This window comes from Tauraco erythrolophus, chromosome 17 (assembly GCF_009769465.1).
Source record: "Tauraco erythrolophus isolate bTauEry1 chromosome 17, bTauEry1.pri, whole genome shotgun sequence".
NCBI lineage: Eukaryota > Metazoa > Chordata > Aves > Musophagiformes > Musophagidae > Tauraco > Tauraco erythrolophus.
Genome location: NC_141481.1, coordinates 14,366,603 through 14,382,721, shown reverse-complemented (window position 1 = coordinate 14,382,721; position 16,119 = coordinate 14,366,603). Strand labels below are relative to the sequence as shown.

The 16,119-nt window shown below is 43.4% G+C and overlaps 1 protein-coding gene across 4 annotated transcripts in view; it reads left to right on the top strand.

The window, feature by feature from the left end:
- Window positions 1-16,119, top strand: part of ARHGAP17 (Rho GTPase activating protein 17) — a 47,437-nt gene that overhangs the window by 8,495 nt on the left and 22,823 nt on the right. For all 4 annotated transcript variants that reach the window (XM_086622610.1, XM_086622605.1, XM_086622609.1 and 1 more), the window contains exon 2: window positions 13,728-13,767. In XM_086622610.1, the coding sequence (XP_086478736.1) occupies window positions 13,728-13,767 (40 nt within the window). The remainder of the gene's footprint in view (window positions 1-13,727; window positions 13,768-16,119) is intronic.

The window sequence follows — 16,119 nt, the reverse complement described above, 5'->3', positions numbered from 1 at the left end:
TGCCAACTGCGGAGTGGGCAGTGTGTAAAATACTTGACGTTCTTGTTGCAGAAAAAGATACTAAAAGACTCCAATCCCAGGGATTTGGGAAATATTGATTGCCCTCTTGCATGCATGCCCTCATCTCCTTTGGCTCTGTTCATCATGCTGCTGCTTGATGAAGCAGATCAGCGGACTGATAAAACACTCACAATGGACAGACAGATCCCGTAGGATCATCTTGGGCTTCCTGCTTTGCCGGGAGGTCAGGGCTGCACAGCAATGGTGAAGGGAGCGTCTGCCTCAGGAAAGGACTGTCTTATGTTGCCTTAAGATGAGGAATAAAATGTCATTTTTCTGTGCAGGCATTTCTCAGGTGGCTTCACAAGGTTTTGAAGGGTCTAGGGCAGCAGTAACGGTTATGCCAAGCCTGGCACGCCGTGTGCCTGTCACAGCCTGTAACCAAGGCCCTGGCTGGTGAAGCACAGCAGGGAAGTAGAGATGGTCGAGAGGATAAATTGTCCGGGGGTGTTGGGTGCACTCGAGGTGTAGGTTTTGGTGTCTGACATAACAGCAGAGCAGTGGAGGTAAAAGTATCCTTGAATCTGCTTTAGTGACAGCTGTTCAGCGAAACTGTCGGCTGTGCATCTGCGTTCTGGAGCGGGAGTCCAGCTCTTCTGATGTTTATTCATGTAGACAGAGTAACCCTCTTGTGGACAAAGCTGTTATTCCTTGACTCTAGCTTGATCTGGTGGTGGTTCTTTAGAGCAAATAACTTTAATATCAGGTTGTGGCCAGAGTCAAAATCCTGAAATAGTAATGATTTAATCTGCTAAAATAGCCAGAAATGATCTAACAAGATGTTTCAACCTGATGCTGTAATGTGATACACTTGGGGTTTATGAAAGCAAATGTATTTCTTAGATACTTGCATGGTATTTTTAGGAGGTGATAATGGATCTGTGGCCAGAACTGCTCTTTAGAGGTCATTGTGTTAGCAAATGATGAAATGCCAAATACATACGATCTTTTTAGGAGGTGGTTAAATGAAAAGTGTCTTAGTGTGTTAGAAATATTTTCTAATATTATGCACGGTTTCCAGAAAGAAAGTTTTCATAACTTGTTAAAGGAAGTAGCTCCATGTTTTTTGTGTTTTAGGAGAACCTTCAGCCCCCTGTTGGACCTCACATAAGGCAGCAATTAGCTGTCCCCCAGTTGTCATGGCACAGCTCTGATCTGAAACCTATGGGAGGTTAATAATGCAAATTAAACTGGGTAAGGTCTGGCTGATCTCGGGTAACTCGGAACGAAGCGGCTTCACAGCGGTTGGTGGTGACATATCAAGTGATTTAACAGGTTACTGTGCTTGCCTGCCTCATTTTTTCAGGGCTGCGTGATTGTTACAGGTGCCAGTCTTGAAAACAAGGCTGAATTTGATCCTCACCGACACTGTCATGCTCAAAGCAGCACTCAGTGTCTAGACAAGAAAAAAGTAGGGAACTTTTGAGTATCCTTTTTATCTGCAACATTGCTTCTTTGGCTGAATTAGAACATTTTGGTTAAAATTTGTTCCTTGGGAAGCAAGAAGCCTTAAAAGCTTTGAGTTTGTAATCACTGTTCCACTGCTGATAAAAGCATGTCAGAATAGTCGTGCATCTTATGCTTGGACAATCCTGCTGTCTCAACAGGAAACGAGCTTTCATAAATACACGCCAGCTGGGCGAGGTCACAAGTTCTTCTCCTAAGTGAGGTGGAGCCTTTTTTTGCCTTGACACAGATTGTTTTCTTGTGAAGTTAATTGCATTGCAAAATGACAGGAACATCCTGGAGTGACTGCAGCAGAGTGCATCAAAGAGCCAGGGGATCTGCAAAAAAATGAGTATGCAAAATACCTGATTCACTTCTAGGTGAGAAGGATGAATAAAGGAGGAGTTTTTTTCCTTCTGTCTTACAAGTTGTCCTGTGCCAGAAATTGCTGGGCTGAGATTTTTGGATAAATACACTTGTTGGCTATGTTACGTGTTTCTCAAGATCGCAATGCCACTTCCAGAGTGAAAATTAATAAAAGGCAAACTGGTGGCTTGTGCAGCTCAGCGTTGCACGGAAAAGGTAGGTCATTGCTGAGCACGGTTAACGCTGTTGGAGTGTGCTGCTTGTTGTGCACGTGCACACACGTCCTTGGTGACATGGGTAAAGCGACAAAAAGCTGCTGTAGCCAGTGACAGGAGAATGAAGGTATAAGGTCAGCCCTTTTCTAGAAGCTCAGCTGCCTTGCATGCAGATTGGGAAGTTGTGGCTGTGATATGGCTTTGAAAAGTACAGCAGTTTGTTCAAATGCCGACAGTTTTTGGCGTCTGTGAAGTAATTATCAAGCAGTCGATAGGAAATATTAGTCCTCCTGATTAGAAGTTCTGTTTTCTGTAGAAAATGAAGGTAAGATAGAAAGCTAAAAATTTTCATGCAGAAAAATAAATGTTCAAGCTAAACTGTTGCAGCTTCTATTTCAGTCGAATGTGTAACTGGTTTGTCTTGCTGTAAGCCGATTTAATACACAGATTAAGTGTTCTGATCTGATATTTTTTGTAGGAATGGAACAGCAGGGTAACGTAATCCTGGTTTTGTAACAGCAGGTCCAAGTGTGTGTTAAAGAAATGCAGTCCAGGTTAATAAACCGTGGTGAGACTGTTAGTCTGAGGCTCATGTTTCCTTCTCAGAAAGCGAGTGATAGAGTTAACTTTCAGTTTCATGCTGGAACAGCAAAAAGCATCATGTGCAACACATGGCAGGGTGGTAATGGTGGAGTTCTGCGTGTTATACACATTAATATGGTCTTGTATACGCTGTAGCTAAGCAACATAAACACAGCCGTCTATATCCAGTGCTGTAAAACCCGGTAATGGGATGACTCGTCTCAATTTCAGGCTAATTGTCAGACTCAGCTCTGAAACTCGCTTTCCTGTTGGTGAAACATAATAAAGGGATCAGCCATTAATTGTTAATTCCGGCTACTGATCAGAAAAATCAGTGCAAAGGCTTCGTTGTGAAATAGGAAGTGTAAAGAACAATCCCCGTTTTGTCACTAGCCTGTTAGTTAATTTTACATAACCTCAGATCTCTGAATTCCCTTATACTTTTTTTTGCTGTTTTTTCTAAGCTTTCAACTTCTTTTTGCTTTCTTAGTTTCTATTCCTGCTTCATTGTTCTGCCTTTTCTGTGTTTCCGTGTTTTGCTTTTTGTTTTGGTTGGTTGGTTCCTTTTCAGAGGCTTTCTCTTGCCAGTTTTGTGAATCCCCGTACTTAAAATAGACCTGTCTGGACAGTGTATTAAATTAAGAACAGCCTTACCTTTGGTGAAATGTTAATTTCTGGATTGGAGTTTTTTGACGCTTATGCAAGGGAATATGTAGCTGAAATGTCCTGCCAAAGTGCAAAAAAAGCAAACAAATATGCAGAAAATGCCAGGATTTTTTTTTTTTAGCAGTTCAGTGTATTTTGCTCACTCCCTTATTGCATATTTTTCCTATTCAAACATGGCTGCACTGTAAAAAGTTTGCCTTTGCAAAAGATAGTATTGCTCCTTGGGGTCTTTTCCAATGGTTGACCGTGCAGGACTTCTGGTAAAAGAAACCACAAAATTTAAAAATGTCTTGAGTTAGTGAGCAGTCCACCTGTTTTGTGGCTAAAATAAAGTAGCGTCTTGTTTGAAAGTTCAGGATGTGTTTGAGGTTTTTTTTAGTGGGTTTTTTTGCCCTGTTTTTTTTTTTTTCCCCTCTCCTTAAATGTGACTGAGTTCTCATGTCAGCAGGTGGTTTGGCAAGGGGCCTGGTCCTTGCCTAAACTAAAAGCTGCCAAGCCCATGTGTGGGGAATTCATGAGCCTTTCTCTTATCCAGAAACATCAGCTACTGCCTTAACTCCGTGGTCGAGAGGTACAACTGCATCGCGCTTGGCAGCAGTGCCCTTTCTGCCCAGCTGCCCTTCCCGTGGGTCCCACCCACACCCGAGCTCGGCGGCGAAGTTAACCTGGCTGAAAAATGGGTTTTCTTCCGACCAAGTTAGTTTTCAGCCAGGTCAGTCCCTTGAGCTGTCGACTCGTGCTGAGCGAGGGAGATGCCAGCAGCCGAGACGGCAGGAGGGAGAGGGAACACCACAACTTTTTCTCAGCAGCTCTGCCAGCTGATGTCACCTCCGTGTTAATGAAATATTGGCCCCAGGGCACAGTTTTGTCATCAGCTTAAGCTGATTTGAAGTAGCTGCTGTTGCTAAAAGGGACAGATTTCCCCTCTCCCTGCCCTGGTGCCAGCTCCGCTGCCTGAGGACGGGGAGCGGTGTCGCTGTGGGGTGGCCCGCGGAGGGAGCCGAGACAACGGGAAACCAGGAGTTTCTCTAATTGGGCATGATTCCAGTCTGAGCTGCCTGTGTACTGGTGCAGGGGAGGCATGTGAGGAGCAGGGAGCTGTGCCTGAAGTTTGGGAAAGGGAGACTGTTTCAGGCAGGACCCTGAAAGGAGGAAGGTTGTAAGGAAATGCGTGAGGGAGGAGTCTGCCATTTGCTCCTTGGCGTGGGTCTGGTTTGGCGGTGATCCCGCTGGCACGGACTCCGGCCGCTGTGGCGGACCAAGGTGAGCAGCTCTGGAGAACCAGCGCAGGAAGGGAGGTGGCTGCAGGCTGATTTATTGCCGCTGCTCAGCCAGGTTAATTTTCAGCTAGACCTGGTGCTTCGGGGTGGCTCTGGCTGCCAGTGCTGCTGGAGCACAACGGAGGCAGAGGGAATTCCCGTTTGGCAGCAGCTGCGTTTGTGTTGGCATCCAAGGATGGTAAAACCACACCTAAGATTAAGGAATAACAGATTCAATAATTATTCAGGTTGCTTTCTGCTCTACTGTCTCTCGTATCAAATTTGTACCCAGCTAATTTTAGATAAAATTATTCTGTGGAAGTAAAAGGCTGTTGCTTGCTTGGAGGAGGGAAAGACTTCGAGTGAAAATAAACTTTTTAATGTAAATAAATACTGGGCAGTTAGATACTAAAACCAGTTCTTTACCAAGACATCATGTAAAGGTGTTTGTGTACGTTCTTTTATAAACTATATTAATGACTGACATGTTTGGGAAGTTCAAGTTTTACGGTAAAGTTGAGTGCACTTAGCATAATAAATGTGTCTTGTAATACTTAAAGGGGAAAAAGTTTAAGTTTATAAAGTTTCTTGTGTAGCTTAGCTTTGTCTCACATTTCCTTGGGTTATTTTTTTATAGTCACTGATTTGTGACAGCTTGACATAGGAGTTTGTACTTTGGAAAAAAACGTATGACCACTGCTAGATTTCATCCTGACTGGATTTAAGCATTTAGGATTTTAATCCCCTACAGCAGCACTTTGCATTTCCTGCTGAAGGTATTAATAATTAAATGCGCGTTTTTACAAGAAGCCATGTTTTGTTATATTGGCCTAACATATACTGTGAGAGGAGGGTGTTTTTTAAGAAGTCAGAAAGAATACAGGGAGAGTTTTGCTAGCTAAAACTTTGTTCATGGTGTGAAATAGTAGGTTAGCAATGAGTATTTGATTTGCTGGGACAGTAGTCAACTGGAAGCACTTAGTTGTAAATTTTTATTTGTATCCAGAAGTTGCAAAGCTATCAGACTGCTCACTGAAACATTGCTTCCTCCAGCAAATAAAATTGCTTAAATGTGGTTTTGCGTTTAAAGCACAATTATATTTTTGTCATATAGAAAGCTCAACTTACTTTCATCTTGAATTTGCAGTGCACGTGGCTCAAAACTATCTACCTAGATTTGTTACATACACTTAACTGTTTGAACAATATTTTTTTTCAAACTGCACCGTATTTGGTTCAATTCTCCATATGTAATATTAAAAACAATGTATATTTTACTGGGAGGGGGGTTGAGTTCTGAAGGGCAGTGCAGGGCCTCACTGCAGTGACTGTACCTCCAGGAGTGGCCCTAAAATAGGATTTGACTTGAGCTGTGCTTGTTCTAAATAGCTAAATTTACTGCCTCGCTTGGGAGAGGAGCCTTGGATCCATTTCACTTACGAAGGAATTTCAGATCCCCTAATGCGAACAGTCTGTCATGGGTTTCCCTGCAAGAGCAAAGGAACAGGCTGCTTTCCTTCCAAGATGGTTATCTTCCTGAAGCCTGGTCTGCCTTTAATTAGAGCTGGCGGGCTTCGTTCTTCAGCATCGGGTGGCTGGCATTACAGAGGAGATCAAAGTTTGCAGCTTTCAGATTGAGTGACCAAGTGAAATTTGATGTAGGAACTCAGTGGAGAAGGGAAGACAAAGGAGTAGAAATCTTCATCCATTTATTGAGGCCCAAATTTTAGTTTTGCAGCTCCCGGGGCTCTGAAGATAAAGATCTCAATTAATGAAATATTTTAGTGTCTTGGAAATGATGCACCGTTTTTTAAAGCACTTCCTGCATGGGTTAAAATCGGTGGCCTGAGCATCCCTTCAGTTTGAGAACTGGTTCTGCACCGAGGACCTTCCGTAGGAAGTGGGCTGGTGGGTTATCTCCTCCGAAACAGCAGCCTTCGGTGTGATTTCTTCTACTGCCTCTAAAACATCAGTGATCACTAGATCTACAATGAAAACAGTTTTAATACTTGTGCAGAAGTTTATATTGTTAGTTTGGGTGAAAGAACAGTTAGTAGACGAACTCAAAGTCTAACTGGTGACTGGTTGTGAACAGCGTTCTCTAAATACTAGGTAGATATTGAAAACACTGATTGTCATCTGATGGTCATTCTGAAGTGATTTTAAAATGTTTAAAAATAACTCACAGAATATCGATACTTACGTTGAGTCATGCTAGTTTCTTTTGAAAAAATCCGACACCGAGGATCCCAGTTCGTCACCTTTCAGTAGGGGTGGTGGGGGTTTTTTTGGTGCGGAGTGAAAACAGGGTTAATGTGGGGCTTGTGTGACATAATGAACTTGATTTCTGTGGTGAGAAGTGTGCTTGGCCAAACAGGTTTCTGCTCTGGCTTGTCTTCAAAATGCTGTGCAGGTGGAACCAAACTCCTACAGTATATCCACAAAGCTGAGCATGGCCACAGGCTGCCAAGGGAATCAAAATAAATCCTTCGTAATGAAGTGGTTTTGAAAGTGACCTTTAATACATGTGTTTATGAAGGCCACGATTGTAGGTTTTTTGCTTTCCAGTCACACAGAAAGATCCCTTAATGTGTTGAAGACCTCAGCTTCTGAAAAGCATATGGAAATGCGGAATCTGTGCGGAACATGGGGAGTAAGAAATGTGGATGTTCACAGCCTGTTTTGAATTCCAGTTCTGGTGAGGAGCCTTTGCGTGAGCCTGGCTGCCCGGGAGGAGGAAGGGACAGGGAAAACCTTGTCGTGTTCTTCTGAGCTGGAAAACAAGACACTGCCTGCATCACCTCGATTTCTTGAAGTCCAATCCAAGTAGAAATTAAGGAAGATACTGCCATAAAACATGGTTTATTTCATGTTTGGATACTGACTGCAGCAATGGCTTTAAGCGTCGCTCAGGAGTCACTTCTGCATGTTGGTGCTTCTCCTGCATCCTTACCGAAAAGGCGTCACTGCCTTTGCCTCTGGTCTTGCACAGCTCTTTCAGCTCTTTCCTCTGCTTGAAATTTTCATTCAGTTTTAAAATGATTTGATGTTTTTAATAATCAGATTCTGTAAACTTGGATTATAAAATCTAGGGTTCCCCCAGCTTAAAAGGGAAGCCTGCTCCTGGAATTTAGCACAGTATTGAATAGGTGGCAGTCGTCTGGTGAATAATTTATATTTTCTATAAAGTCTGTCTTAGTGAATGTTAAAGAAGCAAACCTTTTAGAAGGGAAATTGCCATCTAATTCTGGATTCCTTGTTTTGCAACAGAGCTGCTGATTCTTTCATTTTTCCTGGCAGCAAATCCTGCCTATTGTATGTGGAAAGCAGGCAGGATGTGCTGCCAGCCCGGCCAAGGTGCGCTCAAGTGTTAACTTGCCAGCAAAGCTAATCTGGTTACTCTGGGTAACAAACAAATGCTTTGTTTGAGGAAAACCAAACAGCAGGGAAGGCTAGATTGAATTTTGTCTCGTATTTGGGTGGATGTCGTCTTGCTTCCACTGAAATCTTTCCAGAGTTCGGGAACGTGGACTTGTTGTTTCGTCATGAAGCGAACTGCCCTCCTGTGGCATCACCTGCCACGGCTCCACCTCCCATCGCAGAGCGTGAGTCAAGGTTTCTGTTTCCACTTCGACATTTGAACTGAGTCACTTGTTCTGTTGTGAATGCCCAAGTTTTTATGGCTCTTCATGTCAGGCTTGCTTTTGTTCCTGCCTTTTGAGAGTGTAAATTTCCACTGGTTTTGTAGCTTTGACCTGGTTTGGAGATCAGCCCTGGAGTCAGGACTGGTGGCCTGGTGGTGGACAGGACCCTGCTGCCAAGCCAGTGAGATCTCAAATACTGTTTAGATGAAGCTTTATTTTTTTAAGTCTCCAGTGTTGGTTTAATAAAGCCTCTTCATTTTATACATGGAAATGTAAATTCCTTCCCCGAGGAAGATAAACACTTTTATCTCAGGAATTCTCAGCTGCTGTTTCCAGATGTACAGAGAAGACTTCTGGCCTGGAAACGCAAGGGGATCTGTAAACTGACAAAGTGGGGACCAGTTTTAAACCTGTGGGGTGAGAGCTGCTCTGTTCACAGCAGAGCTGGGGAGGGAGCTGCAGCAGAGCCCACGCTGAGCTCTGCTGAAGGGCCTTTCTGGGAAGAAAGAAATAAGATGAATGATACTATAAAGCACTTAGGAGGCCAATTGGGGGCACATGCAATACATTTTTAAAACATCACAGCAAGCTAAGGTATTGTAATTAACATGTCTAGAATAAAAAGTACAGTTTTTACACTCCCAAACCTCTTTTTTTTTTTACTTGGAGTGAGTTAAGGCAATTACTTCTGGCCGTGCCATCCCCACAAAGAAAATGGCACCAGCATTTATGTGGCATGACATATTTCATCTTAAGTACACTGTTTGCTGTCTTAAAAACTGTTTGAAGAGTCAATTTGGCAACAAATGTTTTGTTGAAAATTCCAGTTTCTCAGTGTTATGGTATCAGAAACTGAAAAGCTAGCTCTGCTCAGGTTTTTGGGCTGTCTTGGAAGAACATGATACTCACCGACTGAGCTGTGCTTGGAGCCAGACCTGCTCTTTGCTACCTGTTCCCACCCAGAGCTGTGCCAGCAAGGTTATTTGCATGAAACGTGAATTTGGAGAGCTGATTTAGTTGAAAAGTAACTGTTTCTGCCAGACTGTTTTTGGTCAGCTTGGCTGCTTGAGCTGGCTTACACCCCAGCTGAGCCAAGCGTCGTGTCAGCAGTGGGACAGCGAGAGGGACAGTGAAGAAATGAAGAGCTGCTTGTGGTGGCAGCAGCTCGTGGATCTTTGCACTGCGGATGCGTATGGTGGGTGAAACAACTCCATGTGAAACAGTTTGAAAGTACCATTTTTAGGGAATTCAGTAGTCTTATCCTCTTTATTCGTTAAGGAGGTGATTGTAGCTGCGACAAACGATTGTTCAGTTTTGGTTTTAGAAGCAGATTTTTAAAATGCACTGCTGAATTTTAATTGAAAAACTTTGTACCAGCTCGTTCATGGAAAGGCTCTGGAGTGACAGGTATCCTGCCTAGTGTTGGAGCAGAAAAACATCACCTTGGTTCTCAGAAACCTTCCTTTCCCAGGGGACCAGCTCCATTCCTGCTTCCAGTGGACTGCTGCCAGCCTAGCAGCTATTTTGTATTTCGGCAGCTGAGCAGCCGGCGTGCCGCTGCTGCGGCGGGGTGCGATGCCAAGCCCTGTGCGCAGAGCCCGGCGTCCCCCCGTCTTTCCCATCTCATCAGGTGAGACTTCTGTCTCCAAAGGTGTCAGGAGGCTCTGGGATGGGCAGGTCCCTGTTTCCCCGCCACGTGCCGGTGGATCCTGCCATCCAGGAGTGCAGGGATGGCTCCTGCACAAACAGCTCGGTCACAAACCCGCGTGTTCGGGGCCCCCAGCAGCTGGGAGGGGCTGGGACGGCAGGGCGTGCTTTCCCCATTAGTAATGGCTTGGAGGGACCTCGTTTTGCAACTGAGAATTAACTGTTTGGACTGTATGGAGTTTAGCTACTGGGAATGTAAACAGCCATAGCTGCTGTAGCCTGGGCTTTGTCATCTCGGTTTGGGATGGGCTGTGCTCAGCTTCGTAGGAGAAGCTTACTGTGGAGGGTCTCCAGGCTGGAGGCCAGCTACCAGCACTGCTGGGCTTGATAAAAACCCTTGGGAACACTCTCTGCAGCTAAATCTTCCAATTCTTAATCAGTTCTTGGTTCCAGAAGGATTTCTTCATTGTGTCGTGCTGCCGACTAGCTAAAATACAAGTAAGACCTAACAAGGGATAAGGACAGAACTTTATGTAGCAGTGAAAAAGAAATGTTGCTATTTTCTGTAAGTTTGCTAATTCTCTAATTAGCAGAAGGAATTAGCATCCCATGGGGCTGCAGTTAGATGTAGACCTTAAACTGGCAGTAGCTGTTGTTCCGAGGGAGACGGAGGTTCCTTTGGTGTGTTGCTTTTCCCCTGCTCAGTAAGGAGACGGGCTGTGCTGCTATCACAAGGTTGCATTTTCTGTTTCATGGTTGCAGTCACTGGAAAACAGTATTATTTAGTGGCTCTTTCTTGGCTTCCTCGTTAAAGGTGGAATGTGGGCCTGCAGGAAGGGTGAGGTCTTCCCTCTTGCGTTTCCGAACCTGACATCATCATCAGTGGCTTTTCTAAATTGGTGCTGGCCTGGGGACGCTGTCCTGCTGCCACCGATGACGGGGGGAGGAAACACCCCTGGCTTCAGAGGAGGAGATCCGGATTTGCGAGCTGTGACTTTAAGTCCTTGATAAACCAGTTAGGTGGATGAAGGGCGCTTAAGATAAATACATGAAAATTATTTTGCGCCTCACATAATGATACAGAGTCTGCAGGTAACCATAGTTAAAATTGGAACAGATTTCTGCTAGCACACTACTGAGCTGTCTTTGCTTTTCACTCAAATGGATCTAATTTTCTAGGAAAAAGAAGAAGAAGGAGAAGTCAGACTTCTAATGAATCTAAAGTTCTATGGAAGCTCTATTCTGCTATTTGATGGTTTTAAATCAGTTGTGGCTAAAGCCATTCAGAAGCATCCAGTAACTTTCTAGTAGTACAATGAAAGGTTCTGTTGAACACAAATATGGAATAATATTAGAAGGAACTTTGTTTCCTCTAAAGATCATTTCTATAAAATGCATTTCATGATTCCCAGTAGCCAGAAGTGAATTTACAGAATCTTACAGTAATTTGATTATTGCTGCATAGGTGGGAAAAATTCCGTGAACTCTGTCAGTCTCTGTTACTGTGATTCTCAGCAGTTCAGTGGTTTTATGTCTACACGTCCAGGTATAAGTACTCTGAACATTCCTAGAAGTTGTTTTGAGTTACGCCACCCAAGGCGGCTGTTTTGTTTCTCAAAACTGCCCGTTAGGTTAAGGTTGTGTGTTCTCTTCTGGTGTGTCAGATCTTCACTTCTGTGGCGCCTGTTGATGTCACATCAGTACGTGAGTGTGTGGGCATCCAGGGCGAGTGGGCTGCTGGAACCTTCGTCCGGTCGAACTTTCTCTTGCACTGAGCCAAATTAAGGACTGGAGAGACGTGCAGGGGAGTCAGTACTTCTGTTGTGCGATGTGGATGTAGAAACCAGTTGTGTTTTTTCTTAAACAGACTTCTAAGCAAAAGAAGGAACCTGAGACCTGGATGTGTGTGAAGATGAAGGTGGCAGCTGCCCCCCCATTACTTTTGCCATAGTCTGTCGTACATAGTTAATCCCCGTACGCCACGTGTGTAGAGAGGTGGATCTCTGCGCAGGCACAGCCTGCCTCACCATGGTGGTCTTCCAGAAGCCACCCCTGTGCCCCCCTGCTAACAACCTTGCCACACAAACCCCATAGACACTATCAGATTCAGAAATGGGGGTGGCTCATCTCTTACACAGTCTGCTGAAGGACAGACAACTCTGGCAGCTCAAGAATTTTGTGTAAAACCGCTGTCATGCACAACACTGTTCCTACAGAAACATGCAGTAGCTCTGTATCCTATTGGATCAGTTAGCTGATGTGTGTAGTAGTTGCCAGTTAAGATTAGAATAAAATCTGTTTAAGAATGTACTGCTGGAACTGGGCTGTTCTTACACTGTAGTTCTTCCATGTAATTTCTGGTGAGATTGCAAGACTAAAAAAATCAAATAATTTCTCTCCATCAGGATATACTTTTGATCAGATGCAGTATTTCTGTTTGCGTGGAAGAAAAGTTTGTCAATCTTGTGCATGTTTTCATAAACAAATATTCCAGTGCTTGCAGTTTATGTTGCTACCAAAGTACTTAAATGGCTTTTGTCATAGTCTTGTTGAGGTTTTGAGTGTTACTGTATTCTGTTATTTAATTATTAAACACCTTATGGTTCACAAATAGTTCAAGTAGATAATGTGCCATGAAATTGAAGTCAAATGCCTTAAAAAACCCAACCAAACGAAAACATCCCTAAATTTAAAGCGAATGAACATTGTCTTTGGAGGCATTTCACATGTTCAGCTGATGAAGCCTGATCAAGAAAATGAATTTTCTGTGCGTGAGCAGTCTTGCAAAAGGTTATTAAACAGGTTGCAGGCTCAGACGGAAGTCGGTGTAGTAGATGAGGAACTGAGAGCAGCGGGGGAAACTCTGAACAGGAAAACACGGAGCTGGAGCACCTCCAGGTCCCCTATAGCAATAGACGTGTAGTAGTGGTGAGCAGCCAAGTAACAAAGATCACAGGTGAACTCAAATTATCTTCATTTTGTAGATCTAGCAAGGGTAGGATAAAGCAGTGTTGTAGCAAATGAGTCAACACCAAACAAATCGGTGTCAGTATTAAACAGTTCAAAGTTTATGTGTAAACTGGGATTCGTGTGGAATTAACGTGTGTAAAGGTTTGAGTATGTTTGTAAGAACTGTTAATGTTTTGTCTGGAAGTATGTGTAAGTGTTCAGATATTTTTCTGTAGAGGGTAGACCTTTACTGGGAATACTGTTAACTTCTGATTTTTTTTAAGTGATAAATCTTTTCTATTTTAGTATGGTGGAAGTCAGCAAAATAAGGTAATGGGAGATTTCTGAAGAAGGTTGCATGCGTGTGAGGTGAAGGGAAGGTGTTCAGGCTACCATTTCCACTGATTGTTGATTGATAAAGCTTTGCAGTGGTAAAATTAAAAAATAAATAAATAAAAAATGAAGTTGGCTGTCTCACTTTTCTGTGTCTTCACATTCCTTTGCGTTCAGGTGCATTGATAACATTACCTGATCAACAACGTACTGAATTTCACGGCATCTTTGCGTTCAAGTGAGGTTACTCAGGATTCCAGTTTGCTTTGTGTTAAACTGGGCGCAGGCTGAAATATTGTTAGAGCTTGGTGTGGTGAATTGGTGCCGTGGGCTGGGGATTCCAGGAATGCCAGGCTTTCCCAAGCACCCTGTGCTGGGCCGGTCATCCGTGTTGGCTGTGCTGGGAGCCAGTGCTGTGTAGACGTGGTGAACACGGTGGGGTTTGCAGCATGGTGATGAGATTGTAACTGGGAACTGAACAGGTTTTGTTGAAAGCCTTGTAGCAGTCTCTGACCCTGAGCGTGCTGATTATCTGACAATGGTCTTTTTTCCTCCCTTAGGGCTGAGAAAACGGAGGTACTCAGTGAAGACCTGTTGCAGGTATTGTAACACAGTTGGCGTGGTGGGGTTTTTTTTAAATGCTCTTTGTGAAGTTTGAGCCTTCTGAGTTTTGTGGAGTACCTGATGTGGGGGGAAAAGTACTGCAAACAACAGGGATGAAATCAAAGATGTCTTTGGCTGACTTCTCAGCACATGATAAAACTTAGGATACAATTTGAGTGGAAAAACTCAGGTACTTCTGTTTCTGGATGTGATCATATGGCTTGATAAAGTGAAGGAGGAGGCGTTTTTGCTTTTAGTTAGATGCACTAGCTTGTTAAGCTTAGGAACTGTTAGTGCTCATGACTTACTAGTCTGTCTGGTGGAGGACAAGGAGCTGGGGAGAAACTGTGATTAGGCACAGCTGGCTTCTGTCTCAGTTTCTGCTTCTCTTGCAGAGGTCAACTTGGGCCTTAAGAGAAGTGGCAAAAAACACAGCAACTGCTTGCTAAATAAATAACGTCATTTTTTTCTGGAAGTCTGGAATTGCTCTAAATATACAAATGCTGCTTATTTAACTTGTGATAATTGTTCTCAAATTTGTCACACTGATGTTTGATTTGTTTGCAGACTTACTATCTTTTGGAAAGCATACCATCTAATCAAACATTACTTTCGGGGTGGAATTCTAGTTGCAACTCTTAGATTAACAAGGTTGACTGATGAGGTGGAACAAATTTGACTGCAGACTTGCTCTACATAGTTTTCTTCCTCTGGTTACTTTGTGAAAGACTTTTTAAAAAAAAAAAAAAAAACACAAAGCAAAACACCAAAACACATCACAACAAACAACTGGGAGAACATAAATTGGCAGGGAAGTCAGGCTTGCTGCTCCGCAGGACCCCGAGGGTAATGATTATTTCAAATTGATTACAAATCATCATCTGCTGCTGAAGTTCAGGACCTGTATCTGAAACATGGAAGCCAAACAAATGATGCAAGTACTTCTGTTTCAGATCTCTCCAGCTGCTCAGATTAAAGTGGATGGTGAGAGAATCTATCGACCTTAGAACTTGAATGCAGCACAAATACATGAAATCATCTTGAGTTATGGTGAAATGAGCTGACCTGAAACACTTACCCTGCTTTTCAGGGGACTGCTTTCTTTGAACTGTAAATATCTTAACAGTTTGACAACACCCTTTTCAATTTCTAGAGACATGCCCAAAGAAATGGCAGAAAGGATGTTCAAACACCTTGATGGCCTTCAAGGGCCCGTCTGTTTTCTCAGTTAGCTGCAGAATAGTAACAAGAAGTGAAAGCCAAAAGTACCGCTGCTTGTTGCCAAAAAAATTTTGCAAGCAAGGCTTTCCCAGGCCCAGAGCAGACTGGCTACACCCAAGTGGAAGAATTTACTCACTTGTTTGTTTGCTCTTGGGGGCTTGTGGAGGGGAGGGAGGCTCTTATCTAACTAAAGGGCTTAAAAGCGTGGTACTGTTCACTTTATAAACATGTTTCACAGTGTTCTTTTTTTATATTTAGCTCAAGCTTTGACATGGGATTGCCATAGCTTTTTCCTGTTTTCTGAAGTGTAATACTCCATTTCAAGTATCTCTGTTAAATGTGTTCCTGTCTGAAGACAAGGAATATAATTCAGTACTGGAAGGGCTTCTACAATAGTCCCACTTTCTGTCATGCCCCTGTAGCATATAATAAAGCAATTGTATGATGCTTTGTACACTGAAGATGCCCTGTGGGTACAGACAGCATGGCCTGTAGGTCACATTTCCAGTTCAAAGGTAGCTTAATGGAGACTAATGTCTGTCTTGGTTTTCCTGACATCTCCGAACTAAAAGGCAGATCAGAGAGGCGACTGTATTATCATGAAGTTTTGGGGTCACGTTCCTCCTATCAGTCTTCTGCCCTTTGAGTTTGACATTCAGACTGCCTGGAACGAGGCTGTTGGGAATGTGTGTGCTCCAGAGTCTTTCTAAGGAACGTAAGCCACCGTGCATGGCTGACAAGGGCTGTGTTAGTCTGCTGGGATCTGTAAGATGGTTCGGCTACAGGATGTCACCATGTTTCAGGTGTGGAAAAAGACTGTGCTCAGTGTTCTGTGAAAATAAATGCTTTCATGAATAGCAGGTGGTTTAGAGTGTGGTGGTGGTACTTAATTTTGAAGATAACACAACAGGAATAAATCATCTTAGCTGCAGCAGCAGACTGCAAACAGGGCTGCCTTCGTACCGTACGTCTTCGTGTGGACTTTTTTGAAGTAGACTTAATTTTGAGCTTGTTGATACATGCTCTGTAAATAAAAGGCCATGCCTTGTGCTTTCAGAGCAGTCCTTGTGCAGTTTCTCTGCACCTTACTCTACCATAATAGACTTTTACTAAGCTTTTTGAGCACCT